The 27,350-nt window shown below is 38.9% G+C and overlaps 2 protein-coding genes across 2 annotated transcripts in view; one reads left to right on the top strand and one right to left on the bottom strand.

Moving 5' to 3' along the window:
* The window catches only part of LOC131317708 (structural maintenance of chromosomes protein 5), a 32,571-nt gene extending 20,123 nt beyond the window's left edge, over positions 1–12,448 (top strand). The window contains exons 21-30 of the mRNA XM_058347290.1: positions 3,167–3,270; positions 5,115–5,231; positions 5,309–5,386; positions 5,505–5,604; positions 5,691–5,745; positions 10,265–10,313; positions 10,401–10,488; positions 10,578–10,650; positions 11,892–11,995; positions 12,081–12,448. Of these exons, the coding sequence (XP_058203273.1) occupies positions 3,167–3,270; positions 5,115–5,231; positions 5,309–5,386; positions 5,505–5,604; positions 5,691–5,745; positions 10,265–10,313; positions 10,401–10,488; positions 10,578–10,650; positions 11,892–11,995; positions 12,081–12,139 (827 nt within the window). The 3' untranslated portion in view covers positions 12,140–12,448. The remainder of the gene's footprint in view (positions 1–3,166; positions 3,271–5,114; positions 5,232–5,308; positions 5,387–5,504; positions 5,605–5,690; positions 5,746–10,264; positions 10,314–10,400; positions 10,489–10,577; positions 10,651–11,891; positions 11,996–12,080) is intronic.
* A 5,325-nt stretch (positions 12,449–17,773) lies between these two features.
* On the bottom strand, positions 17,774–25,957 carry LOC131317684 (large ribosomal subunit protein uL1c). Its single transcript, XM_058347248.1, has 7 exons — positions 25,495–25,957; positions 24,102–24,281; positions 23,947–24,001; positions 22,060–22,187; positions 20,134–20,217; positions 18,223–18,348; positions 17,774–18,106 (listed from the first exon to the last, which is right to left on the bottom strand). The coding sequence occupies exons 1-7, from the start codon at positions 25,876–25,878 to the stop codon at positions 17,975–17,977; spliced, it is 1,089 nt and encodes a 362-aa protein (XP_058203231.1). The 5' UTR covers positions 25,879–25,957; the 3' UTR covers positions 17,774–17,974.
* Between the last annotated feature and the right edge of the window lie 1,393 nt (positions 25,958–27,350).

Raw genomic sequence — 27,350 nt, 5'->3', positions numbered from 1 at the left:
AGCAAAAAAAAAAAAACTCTGTTAGTGGAACACGTGAACTGACCCAAATGCCCCAATCGTTTCTCTTCCATTTTTTACTCTCTCCCGCACGCTGTTACATGCAGAATATGTAATCTAAAGGTTATATGAGATGTCACTAAAGTGAGCATGTTTTGTGACAGTTTCACAGGAGTATGACATGGGGAAAACGGTAAGGACTCATGGAAGGTAACATCAGTACAAACAAAGTGACGGGGAGTAACACTTACAACCTTTTTGAGTGTGGGAGTAAACACATTATGGAATGGTGATCAAGTTCATGCCGACCAGGATCAAGGGCATGAACATAACACGTGCACCCGAAAATCTAGGAGGAAGGAATAGAGTGGGTGATCAGGCAACAACACAGTATGTGGTATCTGAGCCCCTAAGACTCTAGAAGGCATCAGATTAATAGGATAACGGACAGTTAGAACAACATCATGCCAAAAGGGTTTTGGAGACCTGCATTTGAATAAGAGAGCATGTGTGACCTCCAATATTTGTCTTAGCTTGTGTTCGGCAACTCCATTTTGTTGTGGAGTCTGAGCTCAAGTGGACTGATGAATAATCCCATAATAATCATAGAATCCCGACAAATCATCACCAAAATATTCACTAGCATTATCAGAATGAAAAATGCGAATAGGAACATCAAATTAGGATTTTATTTCCATATAAAAGGACTTAAAAATGAAGTACAGCTCTGATCTTTCTTTCATAAGCTAAGACAACAAAATACTGGAATTTAAAGCGTGATGGAACACGCATAAGACCCCAAGCATCTAAATGAACTAAGTGAAAAGGACTCGACACACGACTTTTTACCTAGGGAAAAAAGAAACACTAAACTTCACATGGAAGTGAAGGGATCATCTCTTTAAGGTTTTGGAGAGACGGATGACCAAGACGACAATGATGCTGGTAGGGTGAAACTGAGGACTATAACGCAACAATGCTAGGATGCTTGCCATTGGTAAAATAGTATAGACCACCATGTTCAGCTCTGCTACCAATCTTCCTCCCGGCTTGAGATCAAGACACAACATTAAGGAAAAAAATGTGACGGAATAGTTTAAATCTTTGGTAATCTTACTAACAGATATATGACTGAAAGGAAAGCGAGGAACATACAAAACAATATCTAAAGAAGTAGACAAATTTAGTAACAGAATCCAAACCAACAATATCTGTGGTAGACCCATTAGCTAAAGTGACACAAGAAGGTGTCCTAGAAGAAGGAGACAGGATGGACCTTTCTGACCAACAACGAATGTTCCATATGGGAAAGTAACCTAGAACAGTAAACACAGAAAGTAGCTTACCCCCGAACATATTTTTGAGGAACAACAAAGCACCAGACTAACAAAGCAATAGTGAACAGTAGACCATCAACGGATCACAAAACAAAACCAGACAAACTATTGTGAAAGATTGCAATTGGGGTTTCGAAGAAAGGATTTTGTGAGTAGGGTGGATGACAATGAGGAACGACCGCAGAATCCTCAAACAAGGGTTTCGAGGGTTCAAAGGTTAGCGTGACTAGGGTTTCGGGACTCGTGATCAGATGTTCGAGGACTACAGTTAGGGTTTTGAGGGATGAATGGCGGTGGTGGGTGGACAACAGCCGAAGGATTAGGTTTCAGGTTTAGGGTGGGTTTGGATTAGGGTTCCATGTCTCTAATACCATGTTATTTGAGAGCAAGGAAAAATGTTTAGGGTGTTAATTAACCCTAAGACAAATATCATACATAGTGGTGAGTACAAGATGTACAACGACTAAGTTACTCTCACTCACGAACATATACCTATATATCTTATAACCCTAACCACAAATTAATCTTAACAAAATTACATGTTATTGAATTTTCCCTGATTGTAGTGTAACTTTTAAACCTAATTTTCTTACATACATAGATGTTAGCATTACTTAAAGTCAACTGATACCTGTACATATGCGTGTGTATACATATAGGGGTGGTTTCGGAGACACATATTTTGACACAAAAATAACCGGAGCCCCACAAATAATCGGAGCCGTTCAATTTGTTTGAAACATGTTTCTAAGAGTTTCCATAAAAAATCAACTCATTCGGTTATCGGTAAGGGCTTAATCGGTTCATTCAGTTTTTAGTTTGGCAATTTTACAGCAAATACCGATCAAGCCCTTACCAATATATGAATGAGTTGATTTTTTTACTGAAACTCTTAGAAACATGGTTTAAACAAATTATTGAATGGCTCCGATCATTTGGGTGAGACTCCAAATGATAATATAATTTATTTATTTATCCATATATATGAGACAAACAAAAGCAAACTGGAACAAGAACCTTGGCAGAACTCTGTTCAATTGCTGTTCGAGGGAATTTGGAGCTTTGTGTGGTTTTTTTTTTTGGATCAGTAGCTTTGATGCTTTGTTCCTCAATGTAAATACCAAATAAGGTGAGGGAAAGGACAAATTTGGATGGGTTCTCTCCCATATGTATTGTCTTATCCGCTTTTTAGAAGTCCAAAAAGAAGTTAGGGAGTTAGTCACCACTCACCACTAATTCGTGAGGAGGTGGATGGGGAATAGGCTGGAGAGGCAACGATGGCAAAAGGGGTGGATAGGGGATGCTGTGACAGAGTCTGTATTCTGTGGTGGGGAGGCAAGGAGATAAAAGAGAGTCCTTGATGAGGGTTTCTGTAAAGGAGATAAAACAGTCTGTATAAAACATCTGATGTTTGAGGACATGTACTATACAAAAAACAAGCTGAAGCAAAGAAGAAAAGAAAATGGTACTTATCAATTGATCTATTTTTACTGCTCTGAGTATTTTGCTCTTGTGATTTGTACTAGTTTCAATTGCTAGTTTTCTCACCTTAAGGAATGATCTCTCAGGTTTTCTACGTAACATTTCATTCTAAATGTGCCCAAGCACAATTACATCTTCCAATTGAAACCTAATATATTTCCATTCGATTTTGTCTTGAAGCAGTGGTACTATTAATTCATGCTTTCATTCATAGTCACATCATCTTCGTATATCAACTCTCCAACCCCCACTTTGTAGTATCTTATTGCAGTTTTTGCAGGGCTTTATCGTCAGAGGTGAGCCACTATGCTAATTCAATGCATTACAATTAGCTTCTAATTTGTTTGTAGGTGAGGAGGAAGTTGAGAGTTTTAACCAACAAGTGGCAGCTGCAAAAAGACATGCAAAATCTGTTGCCATTCTCACTCCAGAACTTGGACAATCATTTATTGAGGTTTGTTTATCTGTTGTGAAGTATGATGTCCTTGTAAACTTCATATCGCATTGGAAAACAGTACATGTTTATGTGTTTGCCTCCGGTCATCTCACCTTCGGGCGCTCTGCCCCCATGTGAGCAAGGTTTCCTCCGGGTACCTTACCGTTGAGCAAGCATCCGAACAATGACACCTACTCCCACAGAGGAAGGAGCTATCCGGCAAGGATACACCCTCTCCTTGAGGAAGGGGCCATCTGGGCAAGGACACACTCTCCCCAGGAAGTGGCCATTCGGGCACAAAGCATCCTCTCAGGACGTCCTCTAAAGGTGTGACCGGGCACCTCACGTCTAACTCCAAGGATATCCTCTCCAATAGCCTTGCCTATGATCTAGGGAGCTGTCACCTATAGTGCTCTTCGAGCTCCATGAGCCCTCAATAGATAATTAAAGGGGACTCCCACACCTGCTAATCCGGGAGCAGGGCCTAGGTACCTCACTCGGGACCCAAGGAACCATGTATTTTGGAGGTTAGAGTAAGTCGTTTGTCAAGAAAGATGAGCCCACCTGCGGCGAGCTCTAACTTACCTCGAAAGATGTGTCAGACTTAGACCTACCATTTGGCACCTCGGAGCCTGTATAATACGTACCACCTGACTTTGTAAAATGATATGAGCCTCTATGTATCACTCAAATGGCCTCTGTTGGTTGCATGATACATACCCCAAGGCCTGCACTAGGAATCAAAGAGGAAAACCTATCAACCTCCACTTTGCCCGCCAATGGGGATGAATGCAACAACTGGCTCTCTCCTCCCTCTGTGAAGTGAAGTCCCACATCGCTTGATGCGGGCATTATATATCGATCTCGATCATCAACTGGATTTGAACCCAACTAGAACTGTCTCTTACTTTGCCTATGATGCCAATGCTTTCTTTGCCGCCTTCTATTTATGCCCCCTCCACTTCTGATTGATCTGTATATGGATCTGCGCCTGGAATTGGATAGGCTTTTGGGTCAAGCTTATCATCTTGGGCAACTGGATCTATATTTGTAACTTAGCAAGGTGGTGATGCTGGTACTGCTTTCACTGGGTATACTAAAACTGATGAAACAACTGTGGGTAATATGAAGTATAGAAACGTGAGGGCACCCTCACTTCAATATCTAGCTTTTGGGATTGAGTTCTACCTAAGACCGTGTAACATGGTATCAGAGCTGGGTACCAAAGATGGGTAGGGTGCGTGTCTTTTGCCTGCACACGGTAAGTGCAGCTGAGTGAGCACGCTGCGTGTGAGGAAGAGTGTGAAGCGAAGTCCCACATCGTCTGGGTACCCAAGTAATTTGAAGTATATGAACTTGAGGGCACCCTCACTTCTATGGCTAGCTTTTGGGGTTGAGTTCTACCCAAGACGGTGTAACACTCTCAAGGCTTTATATATAATGAAGAGTTGACACTTAGGAAGCATTCAATATACCTATTGAAGTCTCATTGAGCAAGCATTAATCTTTGGTTAGCCTCTATCCACTGCCTTCCCTGTCTCTCTAAGGCTAACCCGAGCTCTCTCCTCCACCTCTAGTGATCTTGAGAACCATTGTTGTGCCCACCATATTCCTGGAAGTCCCGCTTCCGCTTCACATCCATGATACTCTTGAAAACTCCAATCTTGCCCTGGCAAATAAAGTGGACATATCCGGGAATATGAATATATTGATATATCCACCTGTTGGGCATGAGAATTTTATGAAATCGATGCACCCACACCCAACACCATAATCAAGTCCATGTAACCTAGGTGGTCAAGTTGATTAGCTCTTTGTTTTAGAGCCTTTCATAATTTAGTATTTGTCTTGTCTATGTTCAGATGCCTACTACTATTGAGGAGTTGGAGGGTTTGATTGAAGATACTATTGCTCAAGCTAATTCTATAATGTTTCTAAACCACAACATTCTGGAAGAATATGAAAGCCGTAGGAAAAAGGTAATCCTACCTTTTGTTTTTTAGTTCTGATCTCAGTTTTCTGTATTTTGCTTCATTTATTTATTGTTTCACCCCAGGTAGAAGAACTTTCGAGGAAACAGGAAATAGATGAGAAGGAATTTAGTTCGCAATTGGATGAAATAAATGCTTTAAAGGTGAGGGAGATTTGGTGGCTTTCTTACGGTTGATGCTTCCACTGTTTCTTGAACTTATATACAAGGATACAAGCCAATCAGACTAGCAGAATAATATCTGATTTTGACATTTCTGCAGGAAAGTTGGCTTCCAACATTGAGAAGCCTTGTTACTCAGATAAATGAGACGTTCAGTCATAATTTCCAAGAGATGGCCGTTGCAGGAGAAGTTTCATTAGGTACTTGTGATAATATCTTCAGGAAATACATTGCTTGCTCAATGTTTTTCCATCACTTCCTATTTTAATTAGTGGCTTGTTCTCAGATGAGCATGACATGGACTTCGATAAATATGGGGTACATATAAAAGTAAAGTTCAGGTAACTGCAGTTCTTTACACTAATTTTGGTTTTTGTTCATATGAATTGGTTTTGGTGTCTGAAGCATGCGTTGGATAACTGGAAAATTACGCCTTTCACCTGAATTTGGTGGTGGGCCAAGGCGGAGTTGCTCCATTGCGGCCTGGGCTTCACGATATAACATAGAAGCAACCTTTCCTCATACAGAAATACGACTGCATACATCTGATCTGACCCTCCCCAGACCTTCCATTGGGCAGAACTTTTCCCTTCGAACTTGCTATTATTTGTATGTTACTAACTTCAAACATTACATACTCAGAAGTAAAAGAAAAGAGGACAAACTAGCTTGATTGGAACTGACTCTTCCCTTTTAGTTTGACTTCTTGAAATTTGGTGGTGTGGAGAAGCAAACCTTACATTATTCGTGGAACAGTCAGGATGGAAATGCTTAGGAGAAGAAGATATAGGACACTTTGTTTATCCCTCTCTTATAAGGTGATGTGTACATCATCCCTTGTTGCAAGCACAAATAAGTGGATGAAGCAGAAATGAAAGAGTGGTCTTAATAGCTAATAAAACTGTAATGTGAGGCTGAACGTCAAACCATGGGAATTATAATCACAAAGCAACTAAAGGCTAAAGTCATCATTTGTTGTTGAGAAGTTCTTTTACCAAGCAACAAAAAAGAAAAGTACAAAGCAACAGAAAGATGATATCTTCTTCCTGTTTTTCTTTCCTTTTTTTCTGGAGGAGTCATCAACCATGGATAGCGATTCCCTTCCCTTCTGGAGGTGTTCACACATGGATTTGGATTTTGTGAGCCACACTATTAACAAGGTATAGTATGCGAATATGGGATAGAGGGGAAAAAGAGAGAACATATATGACTATGCTATGGTGGTTTTTGTGAAATTTTATCCTTCCATTCTATGTTTCAATGCTGATTATAGTAGTAAAAAGGGTCAGGGTTTGCGCCTATACGACAAAGGAATGCGTTCTGGACCTTCCGGTAGTACTTTTTTCAGACAATACACATTATGTTTTACCCTTTTTGCTAGTACTCATTTCATTTACTTTGCTTCAAAAGTGACCAGTGATTTTGAATTTGAACTTCCATATCTTCTCTTGTATTTGGTACAATTGACATCTAGCAGAACTGGTTGTTTCCAAATCCCAATACAGTCTTAAAAGGTTTCATGCTTTAACAAGTTATATTTGTATTATGACTTCAAATATCTCATACGTTTATTGATGTCAAAGAGGTCCCTTGAGAAGAGGAGAAAGTGAAAGTCTTGTTAACTTATACACATACAGGATGCGCATGAAGGAATAGTGGAGTTGGAAAGAAGTACAAGGATTATGTCCCAATCCTAAACTCTCTAACAAACTATTTATGTAGAGCCTTAATTGGTGCCCGATATGCTTGGACTGAACTTGAATACTGTCGTTCATTTTGTTAAAATATCTTAGAAACACGTTACAACTGATGCAGAGCATCCTCCTTTCACGAAATTAATTGCAAGAAGAAAACACAAACAATGTTTGAGCCAGGCGTACTTGAACAAATGATATTGAGATAGATCTCAATTTTTCTTTAATTCAATAACAACTAATTTGCCAAGGCTTACATCTCAATTTATAGTAGAGCATTACTAAAATACTAAAAAGGAAATTAAGCATATGGAATAAATTCAACCCTAATTCTTCTTGACCAAGCACCTATAAAATAGGAACAATCATTCTACAATCACAAACACTTAAACATTTACACAAACCCACTCACGCTTGTGTGGGCCCCTCCAAAAGACGTGTGTAAGTTTTTGTGGTTGAATAATAAATGAAATAGTAATGCTAGTTCAAAACAAACTAGGAAACTAAATACTTAGAACCATTATTTCTAAAATTTTAAACTCCCTAACAAAATTTCTAAAAATCAAAAATAAGGAAACTAGAGAATGCTATTTATTAAATTATTTTAATTTCCATTCTGCATCACTTGAGAATATGTTTCATTGTAGTTCAATGCTCTTGCCTTGGATTAGACTGAAATCTGCTCACCATGCCTATAGCAAAGCAAATATCACGTCTAGTGCAAAGCATAGCATACATGATGCTTTCTACCGCTGAAGCATAAGGAACTACCTTCATTTTCTCCGTCCCTTCAGGTGTCTGAGGACATTGATTCTTGGATAGGTTGATTCAATGCCCCAAAATGGAGAAACCCTTTCTTTGAATCTTGGATGTCAAAACAAGCAAGGATTGCATTGATATAAGTTGCTTGAGATAAGCCCAACAGCCTTTGCTTACGATCTCGCATAAGTTTAATCCCAAGGATGGGACCGGCTTCTCCCAAGTCCTTCATATCGAATTGGCTGGATGGCCTCACCTTTACCTAAGATAACTCTCCCACATCGTTTTCGGTGAGCAGAATATCATCCACATGTTGTATGAGGAACACTGCCACTTTTCCGTTGCGCTTCTTGTACGCATAACTCATCCGGACATTGATCAAAACCAAAAGACTTGATTGCTTGATCAAAATGGATGTTCCAAGATCTAGATGCTTACTTAAGCTCATAAATGGGCTTCTTAAGCTTGCACAACGTATGCTCTTGACCCTTTGCTATGAATCCATTTGGTTGCACCATATAGATGCATTCATGTAGGTTTCCATTAACGAATGCAGTCTTGACATCCATTTACCAAATCTCGTAACTCGAGATGAGCCGCTATGGACAAGAGAATCCGGATAGACTTAAGCATGGCTACTGGTCAAAAAGTTTCCTCATAGGCAATCTTTCTTTTTGAGTAAAACCTTTCGCAACAAGCCGAGCTTTGAAGGTTTCCACCTTCCCGTCCGCCCCTCTCTTTTTCGTATTTGCATCCGACGGGTTTTATCCCTCCGGGCGGTTTTACAAGATCTCAAACCTGGTTGGAGTACAGACTTCATCTCTGATTTCATAGCCTTTTGCCAAAGTACCGCATCTTTATCTGGCGGTGCCTCATTGTAGTTAGATGGATCAGCATGTTGTTCCTCAGGGATCATATCATAAGACTCCCAACAACGTATACCGATGGGTGGAACAATAACCCTCCCACTACAATGAGGTACAAGTGTGTCAACAACTTTTTCTTGCAGTGTAACCTCTTGTACCATTGGTTTCTAAGAAGTCTGTGTTGGTCCCTCTCCTCTCAATTCCTTTAGAGCAATCTTACTTCTGGGCTTGTGGTCTATTACATAGTCCTCCTTTAAGTATCGGCATTGGTGCTAACAATGACCTGATCCTTAGGACTATAAAACAAACCACCTTCCGCTCCTCTAGGGTACTACACAAAAAAGCAAACTTCTGTTTTTGATTTCAACTTATTTGCGTTGCCTTCCACCACATGTGCTAGGCTGATGGTACCAAGTTTAGAATGTACGTTGCTGTTTCTAGTGCATTCCCCCAAAACGAAATTGGTAAATCTGAATAACTCATCATTGATCTCACCATATCCATACGAATCCTATTCCTTCTTTCTGCTTCACCATTTTGCTGTGGCATACCTGGTGACAACTGGGATTCAGCTGACAAGTAGCCCCAAACTCTCCCAAGAGGTATTCGCTACCACAATAGTAGTGTCTTGGACTCTTGATACATTTGCCTAGACGCTTTTCCGTTTCCGCCCTATACTCCCTGAATTTTTCAAAGCATTCGTACTTACGGCCCATCAAATAAATGTATCCATACCTTGAGAGTAATCGTCAATAAAAGTAGTGTATGTTGACGTGATAAGGTAGCGGTGTGATGGTAGTTTTAGTAGTGTATGTTGTGTGCAGTGGTGGATATGGTAATGGTATGGCTGCATGCAGAGGTGCTGTGCTTACTAGTGGCTGTGGTACTGTGGTCCATGTGAGGACGCGGTAACGTGGGACAGAGATTGGCGTTGATTGAATTTTTTTAAACCATGACCAGATACACTTGAATTAGCATTATGGAGATTATTGGTAGGGTATGGTCCGGACGTGATAAATTACCTTGAAGAAAATGATAAATTTTGGACAAGCTTTTCCTTGGATCTTGAACGCAGAAAATCTACTGCTGTGATAGTTCAATTGTTGTAGTTTCAGGCACTAGCGATTTGTTTTGAAAACAGAAAAATTAATGTTCATCAGTTGCATGCTATTTCGTTTTTTGTTGTGGCTTAGCTGGGAGCACAAAACACAAAAATGGTAGCTTAAGCGCTTGGTGTTGTTCAGTTGTCCCTATGATTATGAGATTCAAATATTCAACTGTGCTTTTATAGAAAGATTTCTCTTCAACTTTTGCTTCAGCTCCTTCACTTATTGGCTTTATGTTCTATTTTGTGTTGTGTTGCTACAGTGATTGAGAAAATTACATTTTTAACTGGACATATTTGTCTTGTGAGTTTAATCTCGTTCATTTACGAAGGCACATATTTTAATCTGCAATCTCCTTTGTACTGTCAAGTTGTGGTCAAGACGATTCTACTAAGCATTGTTTATGATTTCGTTTGGTTTCACTCTGATCATCAGGCAAGCAGGACAACTTCAAGTACTCAGTGCCCACCATCAGTCTGGAGGGGTACAATATCATACCGTATCCATTTGCTTTTGACTATTTTGCATTGTGACTGCTATATATTACCATATGTTATTTTCCTTTCCCTAGGAGCGTTCAGTTTCAACCATTCTTTATCTTGTTTCTCTGCAAGACCTAACAAACTGCCCATTTAGGGTGGTGGATGAGATAAATCAAGGTCAGTTAGTATTCACAATGTTAGAGCTCCTTGTTGTGGTATATATACATGGTACATGAGTCACGACTCATTTTCTTTATTTGTGTCAGGAATGGACCCCATAAATGAAAGAAAGATGTTTCAGCAATTAGTCAGAGCTGCCAGCCAATCAAACACACCACAGTAAGAACTGTGATAAAACAGATTTGGTTTTTCAAGTTTTTTGCATCATTCAGTCGCTGACTATGCAAATTCTGAAGTAAAATAACATTCCTTGACGTCTATAATCACTGTCATAGCAAGCAATTAGAGCAACAATTACAATGGTAGCAGTAGTGGCAATTGTAATGGTGTCCATGATGGTGGTGATTTGTTGCTGAAGTGCACACACTTCGTGTCTAACCCTTTTTAGGAGGAACTGATGCAGTATACCTCTTTTCAAAAAAGAAAAAAGAAAAAACATTTGCACTACACCATTTCCACCACCTTATGTGGCTGAACAATGGAAGGATTTCGTGTAATACTGTAATGTTGGTGAAGGAAAGATATGTGCCAGGAATCTCTTATTTTACTTTGGGTGAATTTCAGGGACCTCTACTGAGTCTTGAGGCTCGGGAAAAGTTGACTTTAGAGACTGTAGTTATAAATGATCAAGGTTTCTTGGAATTCACAGAACACGATGCCCTTGGCAACATTTAATGGAGACAACGGATTCTTGTAGCGAACCCAGTTGATTGGGGCTTAGTCACTTATAGCATTGTTTGGTTTTTATTTATAATACGTATATGTATATAGTGTCATATTTGAACAATCTTTTCTTATATTTTACAAACAAAATAATGTCATAAATATATGCATAATCAGTAAACTAGAGTAAGGGCATTGTGGAAAAATGGACACCCATAACTTAGTAATCTGATTATACTACCAAAGATTACTTGGTTGCGTAGTTTATATTGCACACATCTCCCCTACACTTTCATAAATTCTGATTTTGAGTTTTGCATAATCCAGAATCTATAATCTACCAAACAATCGCCACCAATCACCCCTTTGATCTGACTTTTTAGTCTGTTGTGTAAGACCACCATCTATGTCCCACCTCCAAAACCATCCACCACCGCCACAGGCCACAATGGCCATCACCGCAGACACAACAGCAGTGCCCAGATTCTCTGCACCTCTCTCTCTCTCTCTCTCTCTCTGCCACAAGATTGTGCTCTGCGCTAGTCCTAGAAACATTACCAAGGCAAAAGCTCCTTACATTCCTCAGCAACATTGTTGAATAGATGTATGAAGATCGTTGATTTTAATTTATGTTTACGTATCCATTGTTGTGTGTTTTGTCCCCTTTTTTTAGGAAAAAAACAGGTAGCGAGACATGTAATGCTTCCTCATGGATTTTTGCTTAATGTATTGCACAGGTGTTTCTTACTTACACCAAAGCTGTTGCCAAATCTGGAATACAGTGAGGCATGTAGCATTCTGACAGTTATGAACGGTCCTTGGATTGAGGAGTCATCTAAAGGTTGAATGCTACTCCAAGCTAAAGCTACTGTTGTTCCATTCCAGTTTCGTGGTGCTTATTTGCTTGCTTTTTCTGTTTGATGTAGTCTGGAGCAGCGGAGAGTGCTGGGGTTCCGTCATTGGGTTAATGGGCACAAGCCTTTGATGAAAACTGCTCATATTTGTTTATATTTTGTTTTGTTCTTGCTGTGGATTTGTAAATGTATTTGTACCCAGCCTAGTACACGAGGCTCCCACCAGCACAGGTTTGGTGAGAATCGTATATATGTAACTTGTGACCCTGTGACTAGGGTGCCCTTAGTTATGTTAACCTTTTGTTCTTTTTGGTATTTTACGCTATAAGAGTTATTTAAACGAGAATAATTTTGGTCTCGAAATTGATGTAAACTCAGATTGAGGGTTCGAATGTGACAACAGTTAGTGCATTTAATGTCAACGGTTAGGTTTGTACCCAGTCTAGTACCAAACGCCTATTTATTGGTTACTAAATGGCATATTTTTTTACGTAGTTGTAGGACTTGGAAATTGATACGCCGTACAAACTAGAACTTCACCTCGTAGTCTCGTAATCTTCCATCATATGTTCCACTTTTCTGCCTTAAAAGTTCATCCCTTTTCTTACTTCGGCCCCCGAACTAAGAAATTTCAAAGTATCACCCATGCATTACTAGTTTTTCCCCCACAAAAGGTCAAATAGCTAACTTCGCCATCTTGAACTATGTTGGTAGGGGAGTGTTTCTTTGTAGTTGCAATGTGGAAGTCCTTCGCTTAGAATCTTGTCAGCACGTGCAAACCAGCACAAGTACAACTGATCTACTCATAGCATAGAGATCTTTTATAGCTCAGGCTCTCAGCTAGCTAGAATTTCAAGGGCTCGATCTCGCTATGAACACTGCGTCTTATAACAGAAGTTGCTTTGGCATCTTATACACGCTTCATGGCTATTGAACGATGTTGTTTGTTGCTAACTTTGCATCTTACTTTTGCTCTTGAGGCATCCCGTAATGAAGGTTTGCAGGCTTCAAACAATTTCCAAGCTTTTAATGCTGCAAAGCATGGTAGCTTGTTAGCTGGAAGATAAACTTTGTTTTTAGAACTTTAAGTTCAACAGTTTCTTAGACTGATAATGAATTATCCCATGGAAGTTAGCTAAATAGATTTGAATTGAAAATGGCGGGCTCATGCTTGGCTTGTGTATGAAAGGTAGCTTAGAAGTATTATAGCTCGAGCTTGTTTATCTATATAGCAAACTGAGGTCCAATGATTAAGTGGACACGAGCAACTCAATTTATTTGCAACCCTAGAAGCATGTTATCATGTTATGGTTGAATTCATGTTTAAATGTAATCGAAGTCATGCCACATGGTTTTTTTTTTAATTAACTAAACAAAAACAACCCCCCACGGTGAGAACATATCGGGTTGGGGAAATGTTAGCAAAATTTAATCTTACTACATTTCCAATAAACTACGTTGTACTGATATCCCAGTATGGAAAAAAAAATGTTAATTTCTGTGAAATACAATTGGAGCCTACTGACTTCTAAACCCTCTTTGGGAATATAATTACAACTCAAGCTGCTTCTGACCTTAAGTAAATTAATAGAATCAATCAATTGTTATGTTTGTAAATATTGGTTATTTCGTCTTCTCTATCATTTTCTCTGTCGGTATTTGTACATAATTTGTAATAATGTCTTCCTGAAAAAGTTAATGTAATCAAGACTAAATGAAACATTTGATGCTTCATTTTTTACATCCATTTTTTTTTTTTTTGGCTTTTGGAAAAAGTAGACCATCAATAGTTGATCAATTGCAAACCCAATGAAACCACAATAGTAAAGCATTACAAATCTGAAACTGGAACAAACCTAATGATTGCCCCTAGACAAAGCAACAGAAAAGGCACTAACATCTGCCGCTACAACTTACAGCATCAACTCCAGCTACGAGCATAAACCATCGACATCGAAAGCAAAAGGAACGGATACAAACTCGATCATCCCATATCAAAAGAAAGAATCTATTGGCTTCTTACTCGATTCTTGGAAAAAGTGCAAAGTTAGTCATCGCGTTCAGTTTGGGACACGATTTCTTGCACCCATAATTGTCCAAGAATAAGAGATGAGGACAAAATGCAAAAATCATAGATCCACGGAGCAGCAACTACCGTGAACTCCCTACTGCCAATAAATAAGCTAACATGAAGGGAGTTGTGATCCAAAGCCCATTTAAGAACAGCCAGAACCACAGCGATGACAGTGCCCTCCTTAGTAATCTTCCATTTATTTTTTTGAAGAAAAAACTACCCACCTATCTAGAAAGTTTTTAAACTGGATTCCATAACCCACAGACTGATCTTTATGTTTGTAGATCCAAGCACAAAGGACATTGAATATGTGATAAGTATGCGAGCTGCAATAAGCATTGATAGCCACAATATGAATTGAAGTAAACTCATTGAACAAAGAACTAAGTAGAGAGGATGGCGAGTGAAAAGCAGCAATGAGAACACGGTGTGTGAGAAAATATGAAACTGATGAAGGAATGGAAGTATTCATCTAGAGCAAGAACTTGTAAAGGAGAAGGAATAACCTTATCATCAAGCCAATTCTATTTCTTACTTATCATATTGCTCAAAGAATGCAGCACATAAGGGTGAAAGAAGAAAGCAGAGATTGGCACCGGAAGCATTGTAGCAAAAAAAACCTAGCCAAGAGCGCATGGATTCACAGTGAGTAGACGGTATGAAAAGACATAGGTTGGACCCAAACCAAACAGGGCTAACAGAATTACATGTCAAAAAATTGTGAAGTGGCAGTATCCGTCGTGGTCTGAAAAAAAGGGGCACAAGGGACCCCATTTACGTCCTCCTAGTATCCAAGGAATCTCCCAAAGGAAGACAATATGGCAAGAGAAACTTCAATTTGAAAGGAAGAAGCAATTCCCATAAACCATCCCCAAGTCAAATGAGGCCTGGAGGTATTAATGATGGAAGGAGATGAAGTGCGGTATATATGAGACGATGAAGGGCCTGAACGAAGGCGACAAAAAAAAGGGACTTGAATGGAATGTACAGATTGCCATGAGGCCTTCGGCCCAACGGCATCATAGGTGCACTTATGTGATAGGAGTAAGGAGGTTAGGATTTCAACTCATCTAAGACGTTGATGTAACTGGTCTAAAAATACTAACTTACACCGAGCAAAAAACAACGTAGACTACTGGTGTATATGCATAAGAGACAGAAAAATCTTTCAGAATGAGTAAGCCCCCAAATGATTTTATCTGGAAAACCATATTTTTAAAGAGAGGGATGAACAAAATTGATTCTACAATATGAGGAGGAAAGAGAGAAGACAAAAGAGGAAAAATGCACTAAACTTGATCTCTTGGGAACAAGTCCCAACCTTTAGCATAATCCTGAGATGCCCTCCTTTTATAGGCATAAGGAGGGGAATACTGACACGTTACTGTTCTTAGTCTTTAGCTTACATCATACGTCTGCTTTACACATACCTACTACATCACTTATCACCACAACTACTCCACACATAATTGGACTTTACTATTTCACTTGTGATACACATAATTGGACTTTACTATTCCACTTGTGACTCACCCCTTCCTAAAAGTAAAGCATTACATCCATAGTGGAGAAATCAAACAATGGTGAGAGGTATTATCAAGCACATGATCCTTGAGATCAATGGCAGTATCAGGAGGGATAGAAAAGTCATTCCGAACCAACCTGCCACCTCAGGCAAAGAAGAAGGGCCAACAACTATTCACAGCAGTGTTAACAGAAAGAAAGGATGTCTGTTGACAGTTCTTGTAACATAAACTGATAAACATAATTGGAAAAGAGAGTCCTGATGTTGTAAAAATCTCCAATCCAATTGCTCTTTGTCTGGTCAAGTGATCAGCTTTTACAAGTCTCACATTTTTGTTAGCCAAATACTCCCCCAATTTTCATCAAATTCCTTTCACACCCAACATTGCTATTGCAGCTCATATAGGCAAATATCTTGGGGTGAGTTTGAATATTGTTTCCCGGAAGAAAGAAATCTTGCTTTCCATTGTTGAGTAATTCCAATTCAAATGCTAGAGATGGATTCCTATTGTTTTAAATTAGTTTTATCTTCCAAATTCAGCCCTAGAAATTCTAATTCCTTCAAGAAGACCTTTGATTTTGGGCATTGATCAACATGGAGAGAGTGTATGCGCAAAGCACAAAGACATTTATAGAGATAAAGGAGCACCCTGCCTCGAGCATTGGCAAGGATGGAAAAATGGGATGTAAGAACCAATAACAAGCACATAGTAACGAACAGTAGAGAGACATTGCATGATCAAGTTAACCCAATTACCAGGAAAGACTAGTACTGGCCCTGAGCAGAGTAGTAGTTCTCACGATGAGTGACTTCTTGGGCAATTAATTTTCTTGCTCACTCCATTTTCAGGGTGGTTGTGCAACATTGTATCTCTCTGAAAATATTACGGGTACATATCCTCATGCACAATTTGTGCACAAATGGCTTTGTGGGGCCCACTTCAATGCCACACACAAACAACTTTAAAATATTTTCCTGAGTTCTATATCATTGGACTCTCGGAGATGATATGGGTGATAGTAGAGGCTTGTATCGTAGAACTAGAACTAGTACGTATGACATGCTCCTAGGGGTCGGGTGATGTTTGTGAGGCATCCTTCGAGCTATTAGATGGCAATGCCCCCTCCCTCTCTATGACCAGTCAAGGTAGAGTTTTCCTCATGGATGATGAGCCTTGACAAACCTGTTGCTCTACCCTCCATAGTCCATACCACAAACCTCCTTTGGTCCCGAAGAATGTACCTAAGCTCCACTCATGACCTAGGGTGTTGTTGCAATCATCTTTGGTAGTTTGTTTTGCGCTCGTGGAGCTCTGAAAGTTTAGGAGTTAAAGCAATACCTAACAAAGAAAGAATCTGTGCAGCCAATTCGCTCTCTCGAGATGAGTCTGTTATTTGGAGATGGAAATTTCCACCGACCATATCATGTGGCAGCAGACTTCCGGACACCCACAAATGTGAAGGACCAGCCCTTACGTTTGTGAGGTAAATCTCAAAGAATGTAATGAACAATTTTATAAGCATGTTTTCGGATAGAGAATTAGTGAACGGATTTGCCTAGGAAGAATGAGAAAGGCTAAAGAGATTTAAAAAAAAAAAAAAGGGACCCAAATGCAACCTAAAAGGACAGTGAATGATACCAAATTTACAGACACGAAGTGAGTACAAATACGAAGTAGGTTAGGATCGTAGAGAGAACACAACAAGAAATTATAAGGACACAAAAGACTGAAATATTATTGCAAATCTAACTTCAACTGACTTCGTTATTTACAGAGGAGATGCTCTCCTTTTATAGGCGTAAGGAGGCAACCAGATACATCATGCATGACCTCAGGAAAACAGACATAATACTATTACACTTTAGACTTGGTGAGTAATAATGATTGTATACGATTAGTCTAAAGTGTAATAGTTGATTAGGTTTGCTTTTACAAAAAGTCTCACCAAGTCTAAAGTGTAATAGTATTATGTCTGTTTTCCTGAGGTCATGCATGATGTATCTGGTTGCCTCCTTACGCCTATAAAAAGAGAGCAATGCTCTCCTTGCTCTCTTTTTATAGGCGTAAGGAGGCAACCAGATACATCATGCATGACCTCAGGAAAATGGTGATTGGACGAATAACTTGCAAATTTAGATACCACGTTGAGAGAGAAGATACACCAATACAAGAAAATGGTTAATTCACATAAACAGGAGAAACGACGCTCTTGTCACTGAAATATTGATTTTCAATACTTGCCTTTCCCCTTCATTTCAGTTTCATCGCACCTTCAAACAGTCACAAATCTTTAGTTGCCACCCGAGAAGCTAACTGAACGGTGAAGATACAATTTACAGGGCTACGTATTATCTTCCTTAAACACTTTATACCGGCTTCTTGTAATCAAGCATTTCCCTAATAGTTAACCTAATAGATGGCCCCATTGACGAGCATACATGTGCACTTTTCCAGTATACTCCCTTTGCACCAGATGGCTTGTTTGTTTCAACTGATTTCTGTCACATTAAAGGAATAAAATGGAATTGAATTAAACAATGTTAGTTATGCATGCTGGATAATGCATGAGAGAGAGAGAGAGAGAGAGAGAGAGAGAGAGAGAGAGAGAGCATACTATTGCAGCAAGCAAGTTCTCAATAAGATCTTCCTCCGAAAAATCTGCCTTTCCAATGGGCATGTGAACTATCCCCGTTTTATCTGCTCTGTATTCAAGTTTTCCCCTCCTGAATTCTTGTATAGCCTGAAAAAGGGGTTGAATTCGTTTCAATTCAGCTAAATTTTTGAAGGGTGTGCTACCTTGCAGATATAGGGTTGGCTCTATTACAATGACTGGAGTATAGTTCGGCCGGGTTCCCTATGGTCCTGGTTGCCGGCTGTCAGATACCCCTACTTAAAATCTACCTAATAAAACACAAGGGTGTAAGCCTCCACACAAACACCTCCACACAAACACAAGTTGATCCAAAGGCTGAGATTTATTTGATCTAAGGGCTAATGTGTGCTCTCCAACTCTCTTAAGAAAACACACACACTCTTGCGACTATATTACAAAAATGCCATCAAAGGATGGGTAGTGCCGTAGGCACGAGTAAGCACTAGTGTCCAATGGCACAAGAACAAGGAGAAATATACTTAAATCTTCCAAGGTGAATGTTGTTTACAATGTATCAATGTAACAGTTTGTGCATAATACGTGTTAGATTGTGAACTGAAACTAGGTATACACCCTAGTATATACATCGAACTCATACGTCAAACCCCTATCCAAGGGTCCAATATCTGACACTCGTACTAGATACATTAAGAGCCCGTGCAACATTAATTAGCGGTACACTTGGTAACAATGCTCAGTGACAACCCATCTTTTTTGTTAATCAAAGAAACCTATTATTTGGCTTTTGGGGCATAAACCTTGTGTACTTAGTGCGTTTGTTTGACGGCACTAAATAGTGAAGCGTTATATCATCCTACAAGGTATAATCTCATCATACTAATAGTGATTTGCTTTAGTAATATACACCACACATGATACTGTGTATTGGAGACGATGTGGGACGATATACACAATGCAATGAATGCATGTTTAATTCTTACCATAAGAATTTAACCAAACACTAGATATTTAAGCCCTTTGGGTATATGGTCCAATCCGATGAAACTAATGGCCACATAGTGTACGGACAAAAACAATCAAAGTAAAAAGAGCCACAAGTATCAACAAGAAACAAGAATGCGAGAGTGAGAAGGTTCTCTTCCAGTCCCCCCCTACTTGTGTGGAATGATTTCTACACTCCTCCAGGATCTCCATATCTTCATCAACAAAAATTTTCTTTGATCAGCTTAAAATTTTCAACCACTATAAGGTGTTCTACCGACTCCAGAAATACTCGAACATGGAAGACCAAATTGAATTCATGTGTCCTCTCCTCCTAAAGTTGTGTTGGATAATGAATTGTGGAGGGGACTTATGGCAAATATGATGAAAAACATAACCTAAGCTCCCAGTCTCCCACATGCAAAAAAAAAAAACCGCATTGGAGGGCAGCTTGGTGACAGCAAAAATATTCCAAGTCCAAGGATGAAATATTTTTGACATGGTTGTTTTTCTTTTGGTAATTCGGTATCCATCCCAATGGGCTAACTTTTCCAAGGGAACAATCCCATTGTCCACTATTGGGGGGAACTATTTAAACCCAGCAAAGCCCCCTATGGACAAATACTATTAATATGTTACCTTTTCGTTGCCTAGATTGAGCTCCATTGCTCCCTTTTCTTTCAGCTGGACACTCTTTATACCTTTTTGTTACTACCTCAAACATTCCATTTTTCATCATAGAGCCTCTTGCTATTGTAAATATATGATGAAAAACATCTGAACATGATATACCACAGTTCAAATAAAAAATTTAATTGATATATCTCCAAACTCTAGCATCCGGAAATGTATCCACTACCAAAAAAATACTAAGTTACTAACAGGCTTCTCTATACCCATGACGAAAATCAACAATATTAAAAATCATACCTGAGGTATAGCAGAGGTCACCGTACCAGCTTTGGGATTTGGCATGAGTCCTCGGGGACCCAAAATCTTTCCTAGTTGGGCAGCCTGATAGAAGGAGGTATGTGAATGAATTCCAGCATACACAATTGATCTTAAAAGTAGACACAATTCCTATATTTATAAAGTGCGTAAAATGAACAATAAGCAGAGCAGTGACTAAGGAGTACTACCACTAGTAAGGGAAATCATTCTACTCGATGAAACATGATATCTGAAATACAAACACAAACACGACAACTCACTCCATATCCATTAGATTTTGCACATTGACCACTAATGTCAAAAGACCAATCAACAAATACTTGATTACCTTTATTCTTAGCAAAGCCAAAGCCACCATTTCAACTTTGTTCCAACCAACTTTTCTTTTCTTTTCAAGGAATCCAAACACTTTGAGACAAAAAATGTCTACATCAAAAGACAAATGCCAAGTTCTTTAAAGTCAACATTCTTTCCATATTTACTGACCTCCATAACAAATTTATTCACCTTTTTTTGCCTAATGTTTTTAATTTGCAAATGTGCATAGTCATGCTTTGAGCACAGGACATGCCATTGCTAAATATTACTCACTCCCTAACTTAATGAACCAGTAACGGTCTGGCCATACAACCACAACAAATGTAGGAAATGTAAAAAATAACCAGAGCGAAAGAGATCAGACTAAGATATTTCCTGAAATTATACGGTACGTCATCAAGGAAAGCTACTACCCTAGCAAATTAGGCTTTGGAATGCATGTTCCATAACAAGGTATGCCTTCCTTCCAAAATGGGAGGCGATCCCTGACGTATTTCAAGATAATCAAACGTCTTAAGTTAAAAATCCAGTGGGGGAGTGGAGTTTTAGCAAGAGAAGGGCTACAAAAATTGGTCATTATGCCCTTGGAAAGGTTTATGCATGACTAGAAATAGCATTTCACAGTAGTGAATCTTCAAAATTGTACATTTTAATTTTACATTCTATAGAAGCCTACCCCGATCCTACCACACTTTAGACCATGTGCTGTACAGCATTCCTGTTTCTCGTAGTGGTACATTCTGTGTTTCAGTTGGCAAGGCTATGAGAGAGAGAGAGAGAGAGAGAGAGAGAGAGAGAGAGAGAGAGAGAGAGAGAGAGAGAGAGAGATTTTAACCTGACATCAGATATGCCCTAATAATTTTCTCTTTTGGGGATTTGTTTCTTAAAAAATTGGATGCTTATTCGATCACATTAACAATCTTGACCAAAAGAACAACTTAACCTCTTAACCAAGTTCGGTGAACTGTTCTAATTTTGCACTGTGTTAACTTTATAAAATCATCTGCAAAGTGCAAAGAGTAAATTTCTCTGCGAAGAACACAATCCCACTCACTAATGAGAACACCAGAATCCAAGGAAAAGCAAGTCCCAAAATATTACATATAAAATTAAAACAATGGTTTATATATATGATCTGGAGAAAATGATATAGCATGTGAACAATGTGTATGCATATACATATGATGCAACAATCTTAACAAGGTCATGATGAAAGCTTACGTAAGAAGTCATATCCTCAATTACGCGTCATAAAGAAAACATGAAGAAAGAGAGAAACAAATTAAAAAGTAGGGGATAATGTAAGAAAGTTTATCTTCTGTAATGCAGGATAGCACATTCAAGTAAGGAGTCCATATAGAAAGGCAAAATAAGGTAACATTTACATGCTGTATCTTCTACTGGAACCCTCACGATTCTTAACCGATAGATAGACAAAACATATTGAAGGAAAATGAGACTTATAATTTTAGACTTTTCCTTGTCTTTTCTTTTTGTTGGGAGGATTATAGACTGTAACTTCTGGACTTCAGCAAAATTAATGAAGTATCAAAACCCAGTATCATCAAAACAACAAAAAATCAAGACCTTAGGCATCATATCTGGACTCGCGATTAATTTATCGAAATCCATGAATCCTCCTTTTATCCGTTCTATCAAGTCCTCTCCACCAACCAGATCGGCTCCTGCCTTTTTTGCCTCATCAACCATTTCACCTGTAGAGAATCAGCTAACTACAATTAGCTATGAGATAGTAATACAATTCAAGAGGCTGTGATTTTCCACTTACATTTCTACAGAGAACAATGAAGTTATTCAACAGGCTGTGCTCAAATGCGCAGAAGACATGGCAGGGCACGTGGAAAATATTATGCCAACATTGTGGCATAGAAGGACAAAATACAAAATGTTTGCAACTCAAAAAGAAGCACAATACAAACAGAAAAGAAAAAGTTAACAGAACCAGCTGGAAATAAAACTGGTTCAAAATCCTATGAGCGTCCTGTTTTATGATATGCTTAACGGATGGGTATATGATTACATTCTTTCATTTTCTAATATGCTTACATTCACTAAGATCACCAAAACTAGGGTTGCAACATGCAATCCATGAGCAGGTGAGATATACAGAAACATAAAAAAGGCAGCTGCAAGATTGTGAGAGAGGAAAAATAAACATATTCACTGCTAGATGATTTTCCCATCCTCTTTACATGTACAACATCTATTCACCACAAAGTGCCCCATCCCCTGCGAATTATCCTTCATCACTTCAATCAAAATACCTTATAAGGAATCCTTCCATACCCAAAAAAAGGGTCACCTTAGTTGGAGGTGATACTTCTAAATACCTTTGCATGCAACACCGACTCAAAAAAGCCCATGTAGCCCACAACCAAAACATCATTGTCTATATCGGCATACATGATGTCTTCACAGACCAACTGAGGGACGAGAGGAAGAAAAAAAGGAATAACCTAGATTACGTGGTTGAGACAGTGATCGCTGTGGTTACAATGAGGCGAGATGGGTTAGTGATTTACATATAAGGGCATTTTTTAGTCTACGCTGTTAAATTTGCATACACCATCAGGCATTTTTGTGTCTACGCTGTTACATTTTCTTTCTTTCTAATAGAGGTCCCTCAAAAGCGGGGAAAGGAGATAAGTTTAAATTACAGATGTAATTTATAAAACTATGTGTGCAGGGGTACACAGCCTAGCATTATTGCATCCCACAAGATCCATATGTCATCCATGATCAAACTATAGGACCCCAAAAGGAACGGTCAGGAGTATAGCACCAACGTACAGTGTTGAAGATGAGATTTTCGTATGATCATTGGTATGGTGACATGATTTTGATGGTTCGGCCCGATTTTCTAGGGCCTTGCAAGACTGGGAGGTTAACAAAGTAGAAGCATTATCAGAACTGGTTGCTACTATTCTAGAACCTATATCCGGACTGGTGCACAGGCCAAGGGCTTCCTAAGGTAGCTTCAAACCATCCCTATGGATTTCAACATGGAATGACTTTCGATCTTATCAGAGAGAAAGAAAGATCTTGAATTGGTGTTTTCTGGTCATGGAAAACTGGGAAACAGTAAATCAGCTACTGGTAGCTGCTGTTCCCAAGGTAGAAGTGGCCCTTTCTCAATATCTAGAATGTGGCTCACCAGTTTTAAGGTACTTACAGCAGAGACGCTATTAGCAGCTTTTAGAAAGGAGTTAAGAGACCCATGATGGTGGCTCCTTGACTCTTGTGGAACCACGTTTGGAGAGAGTGATACTGGAAATCTTTTCTGAAATGGTATACTTCATATTCCTAGGCGAAATGTGGATTTGTCCCCATGTATTTTTGCTGTTATTGATCTCTTTGCTGAGTTTTGAGTGATAGGAATTAGGAGGCTAATGACTTGAAAAATAAAATTTAACACTGACCATTTTGCATGTTTTGTCTGATGTAGTTATTTACCTTGAGCCAGAACAGCCACTTTAACGGTCCGTCCAGTTCCCTTCGGCAAACTCACCTATCATGGAAGCAATTGAAAAAATCAACTGTGGCATAAAAGGACCGATGACACTAATTGATATAGATTTCTCAGTGTCAATAAATACTAATAAACTCACCGTTGCCCTCAGCTGTTGATCATTGTATTTCGGGTCAATGTTGAGGCGAAAATGAGCTTCAGCTGTTTCAACAAACTTTGTGCTTGCCATTTGCTTGAGTAATTGTACTGCTGTTTTTACATCATACTCTTTCTTGTTTTCCCTCAACTTTTGAACTTCCAAGAATCTCTTAGATCTAGTCTGATATTCCCAATAACAGGAGGATACAAAAGGGAAACTTTGAATACATGAACTTACAATTAAGTCTAGACAAGCAGTAGGAATATGAAGTTAAAGAACCTATACAACAGAAAATGATAGAGGACCAGCAACCATAGTGACACCTGACACATCATGTTTCGGATTCTAGCACAGTCAAAACAATTCACAAGTAGTAAACTCTCAACGACCCAATATATAATACCACAAACAACATTGGGAGCAAGACAAAACATTGTACGCCAAATCTTTAACCACGAGTTCATGTAACTCTCACTCAATGATCCTTTAAATTTCAAAATAATTTGAGAATTTTGAGGAAATTGGGTGGTAGAGTTGTAGAGATGTGTTTGTTAGGATTGTCACACACACACGCACACGATTTACGAGTATAAAACAGTAAAGAAATCAACAAAGAGATATACGTGGTTCCCCAATACCGGGTACGTCCACGGGAGCGAGAGCGGCTGTTGTTCTTATTATCACATTACGAAATAGGGTTTACAACGTAGAGTACTTATACCTACTCTATTCTAACCCTAACCTGGTATTTGGCCTATATCCCAAAAATACCATTGTACAATACCGTACCATATCGTGGGGGGCTACGCCCCCGAAACTCCCAAATTACGGAACACCTGGGCCTTCGGCCCAGTCTACTTTCATTGGATCATTGGTGATGGGCAAGCTCTGCTCCGGCATCTGGTCTTCTTTCTAGAACTCCTTAGTATCTCTTCATACTATGAGCCACAGTTCTAACAGTGTTCATGGTTTATACTCATTATTTAAACCAGAATACTTTGTTGAGTATCCCTTTCCAGACCAGAATTTTAGCTGCTTGAGCAAAGACCACTGATTGAACAGCTAAAACAGCCCTGATTTGTAAGGTGCTAGTCAGGCGGAAAAGGGTCGCCTAGGCACCAACTAATTGGTCACCTAGTGCCTAGCGGGAACTATGTGCCAACAAGTCTGCTGCCTAATCTAGGACCACAACCTAGCGCCTAGGGTGGGACTAGTCGGCCTAAGCGGCTGACTTTTATAAAACTGGATGAAATACAATAGCTATGGTAATCCTTTACAACCTATATTGGCAAAATCACCTCTTATATCTTACAATTCTTTTCAATGCTCGCACATCCAACCTACAATCCACGCGAAAAACGAAAATAAATAAGAAATGTGATTAGACATGTACTCTGTCTCTCTTCAGAAGCAATGCAGCTTTGCCTTTCTTGGGCTTTGTTGGACCTGTAACAGCAGGTTTCTTCACACCATCCTCGTCCTCATCATCCTCGTCTTGCTCCAAATCTTCAGCTACCTTCGCTTGAGAAGCCACAGCTGCAATTGCAACTGGGTAAGTCCTGGATTTGGGCGAAGAACCATCAATCCAATTATTGGTTGGTTTTCTCCCCCTGCAATGCAACAGCACGGGGTAGAGAGAGAAAGTGTTGGAGCAGTTGAGGAAGTGGGGTTTGGGCCTGGAGGAGAGAAAGGGGTTGAGGTCTTGCGGGAAGACAGAGGAAGAGGCGGCGAAGGATAGCAGCAGAGTCGTAGCGGGCGTAGCAGTGGAGGCTGCCATTTTTCTTGCGTTGTTTTGAGAGTCTGAGACCTGTGTCACCCTTTTGTGTAACTGGAGATGATATGATAAGATAGGGATGCTTTTACTGTAATAAATAAATTAAAATCATTAATTATGACGAGGTCTCATCTCATGTTAGCTTACATTTAGGACCCCATGGTGGAGATTAGTACCCACACCTGCATGGGACGACCCACCACTCATGTGAGTGGTAAGTGTGTGTTTGGGTGTGAAAATGAGTCATATATAGCATACTTTTAAGGAAAAAATGAGGAAGGTGAGTGCGATAGTGCACCAACCGTGTGGTTGATTCGGAAGTCCATTTTGACACGGATGGTCTGAATTTAGTTTGAACTCCTATAAATTTGGACCGGTTATTGTTCGGATTAAAATTCAAGCCGTTAATTGTTGAGATGAACAGCTAAATCGGCGGCGGCTATACTACAGTATCGCTAAAGCGTCATACGAGTAGAGCAAATCCAAAAGAACATCAATCCCTACACCAAACACTCACAACTCAAGAGAAAGATATGAGACGTGATAAGAAGTGTCATTGAGTTACAAGTTCGTTGGCCCTATGCAGAGATTATCATGATCCAATAATTCCCGTGCCTATAGTACAGACAACAACAAAATAGGGTTGTGTCCCAAAAAAGTTACTCGCAAGTTGTAAGATGGTGAATTTTAATACATATTTTCTTCCTCTCAATTTGTTTGTTCAATCTTAATATAATTTACAAAATTGTCCATATCTCAAGGTTTTATAATATGATGTAAAATTCTAAAAAATTGTCTAATAAAATTAAATGAGATTTATCAAACAAAATCTATTTTACACATAAAAGTATTATAGATTGAAAATTACATATAATCATAGACTTGTATGCATTTCTATCGCTTTAAGGAAATTACCTTTAAGGATAGAAACAATGCCCTTAATTTTCATTTAGTTTAAAGTTGAACTCAGTTTTTAATTACCTAAAAGTACAATCTCATGATAAAATTACTCTTTTACCTTTCAAATGATATGAGAATTGGTGGTGTTTCACTTTTGTGAAAAAAGTATATTTTGAAAAAAAAGATAATTTTAAGTTTAAAAATTATGTATTTACGCAAATAATTTTTTCTATCAATATGGATCTAATTTGATAGATCTCATTAAGATCTTTTAAACGGTGCAAAAAAAATTGAAAAAATATTTTTCATTTTTATTATATTTGAGTTTGAAATTACATTCGTTTGAAAAAAAAGAACCTTTTTAAAAAGTGGAACACCCAAAAGTGCCTAAGTAAGGTCTGATAGGGTAGGTAGGGTAGCGTACCCAAGAATTTAGACACTTTTAAAGGATTTAGGGTAAACTTTTCTATTATAGGGTATGGTACCTTAGGGTTTAAATCCTTTCATATGGTTTTAAGGTGCATTTTCCTCTTGTAGGATTTTAGTGATTTATACACTTTTATAGGGTTTAGAGT

This window comes from Rhododendron vialii, chromosome 1a (assembly GCF_030253575.1).
Source record: "Rhododendron vialii isolate Sample 1 chromosome 1a, ASM3025357v1".
Taxonomy (NCBI): Eukaryota; Viridiplantae; Streptophyta; class Magnoliopsida; order Ericales; family Ericaceae; genus Rhododendron; species Rhododendron vialii.
This window is presented reverse-complemented; position numbering and strand designations above follow the sequence as displayed.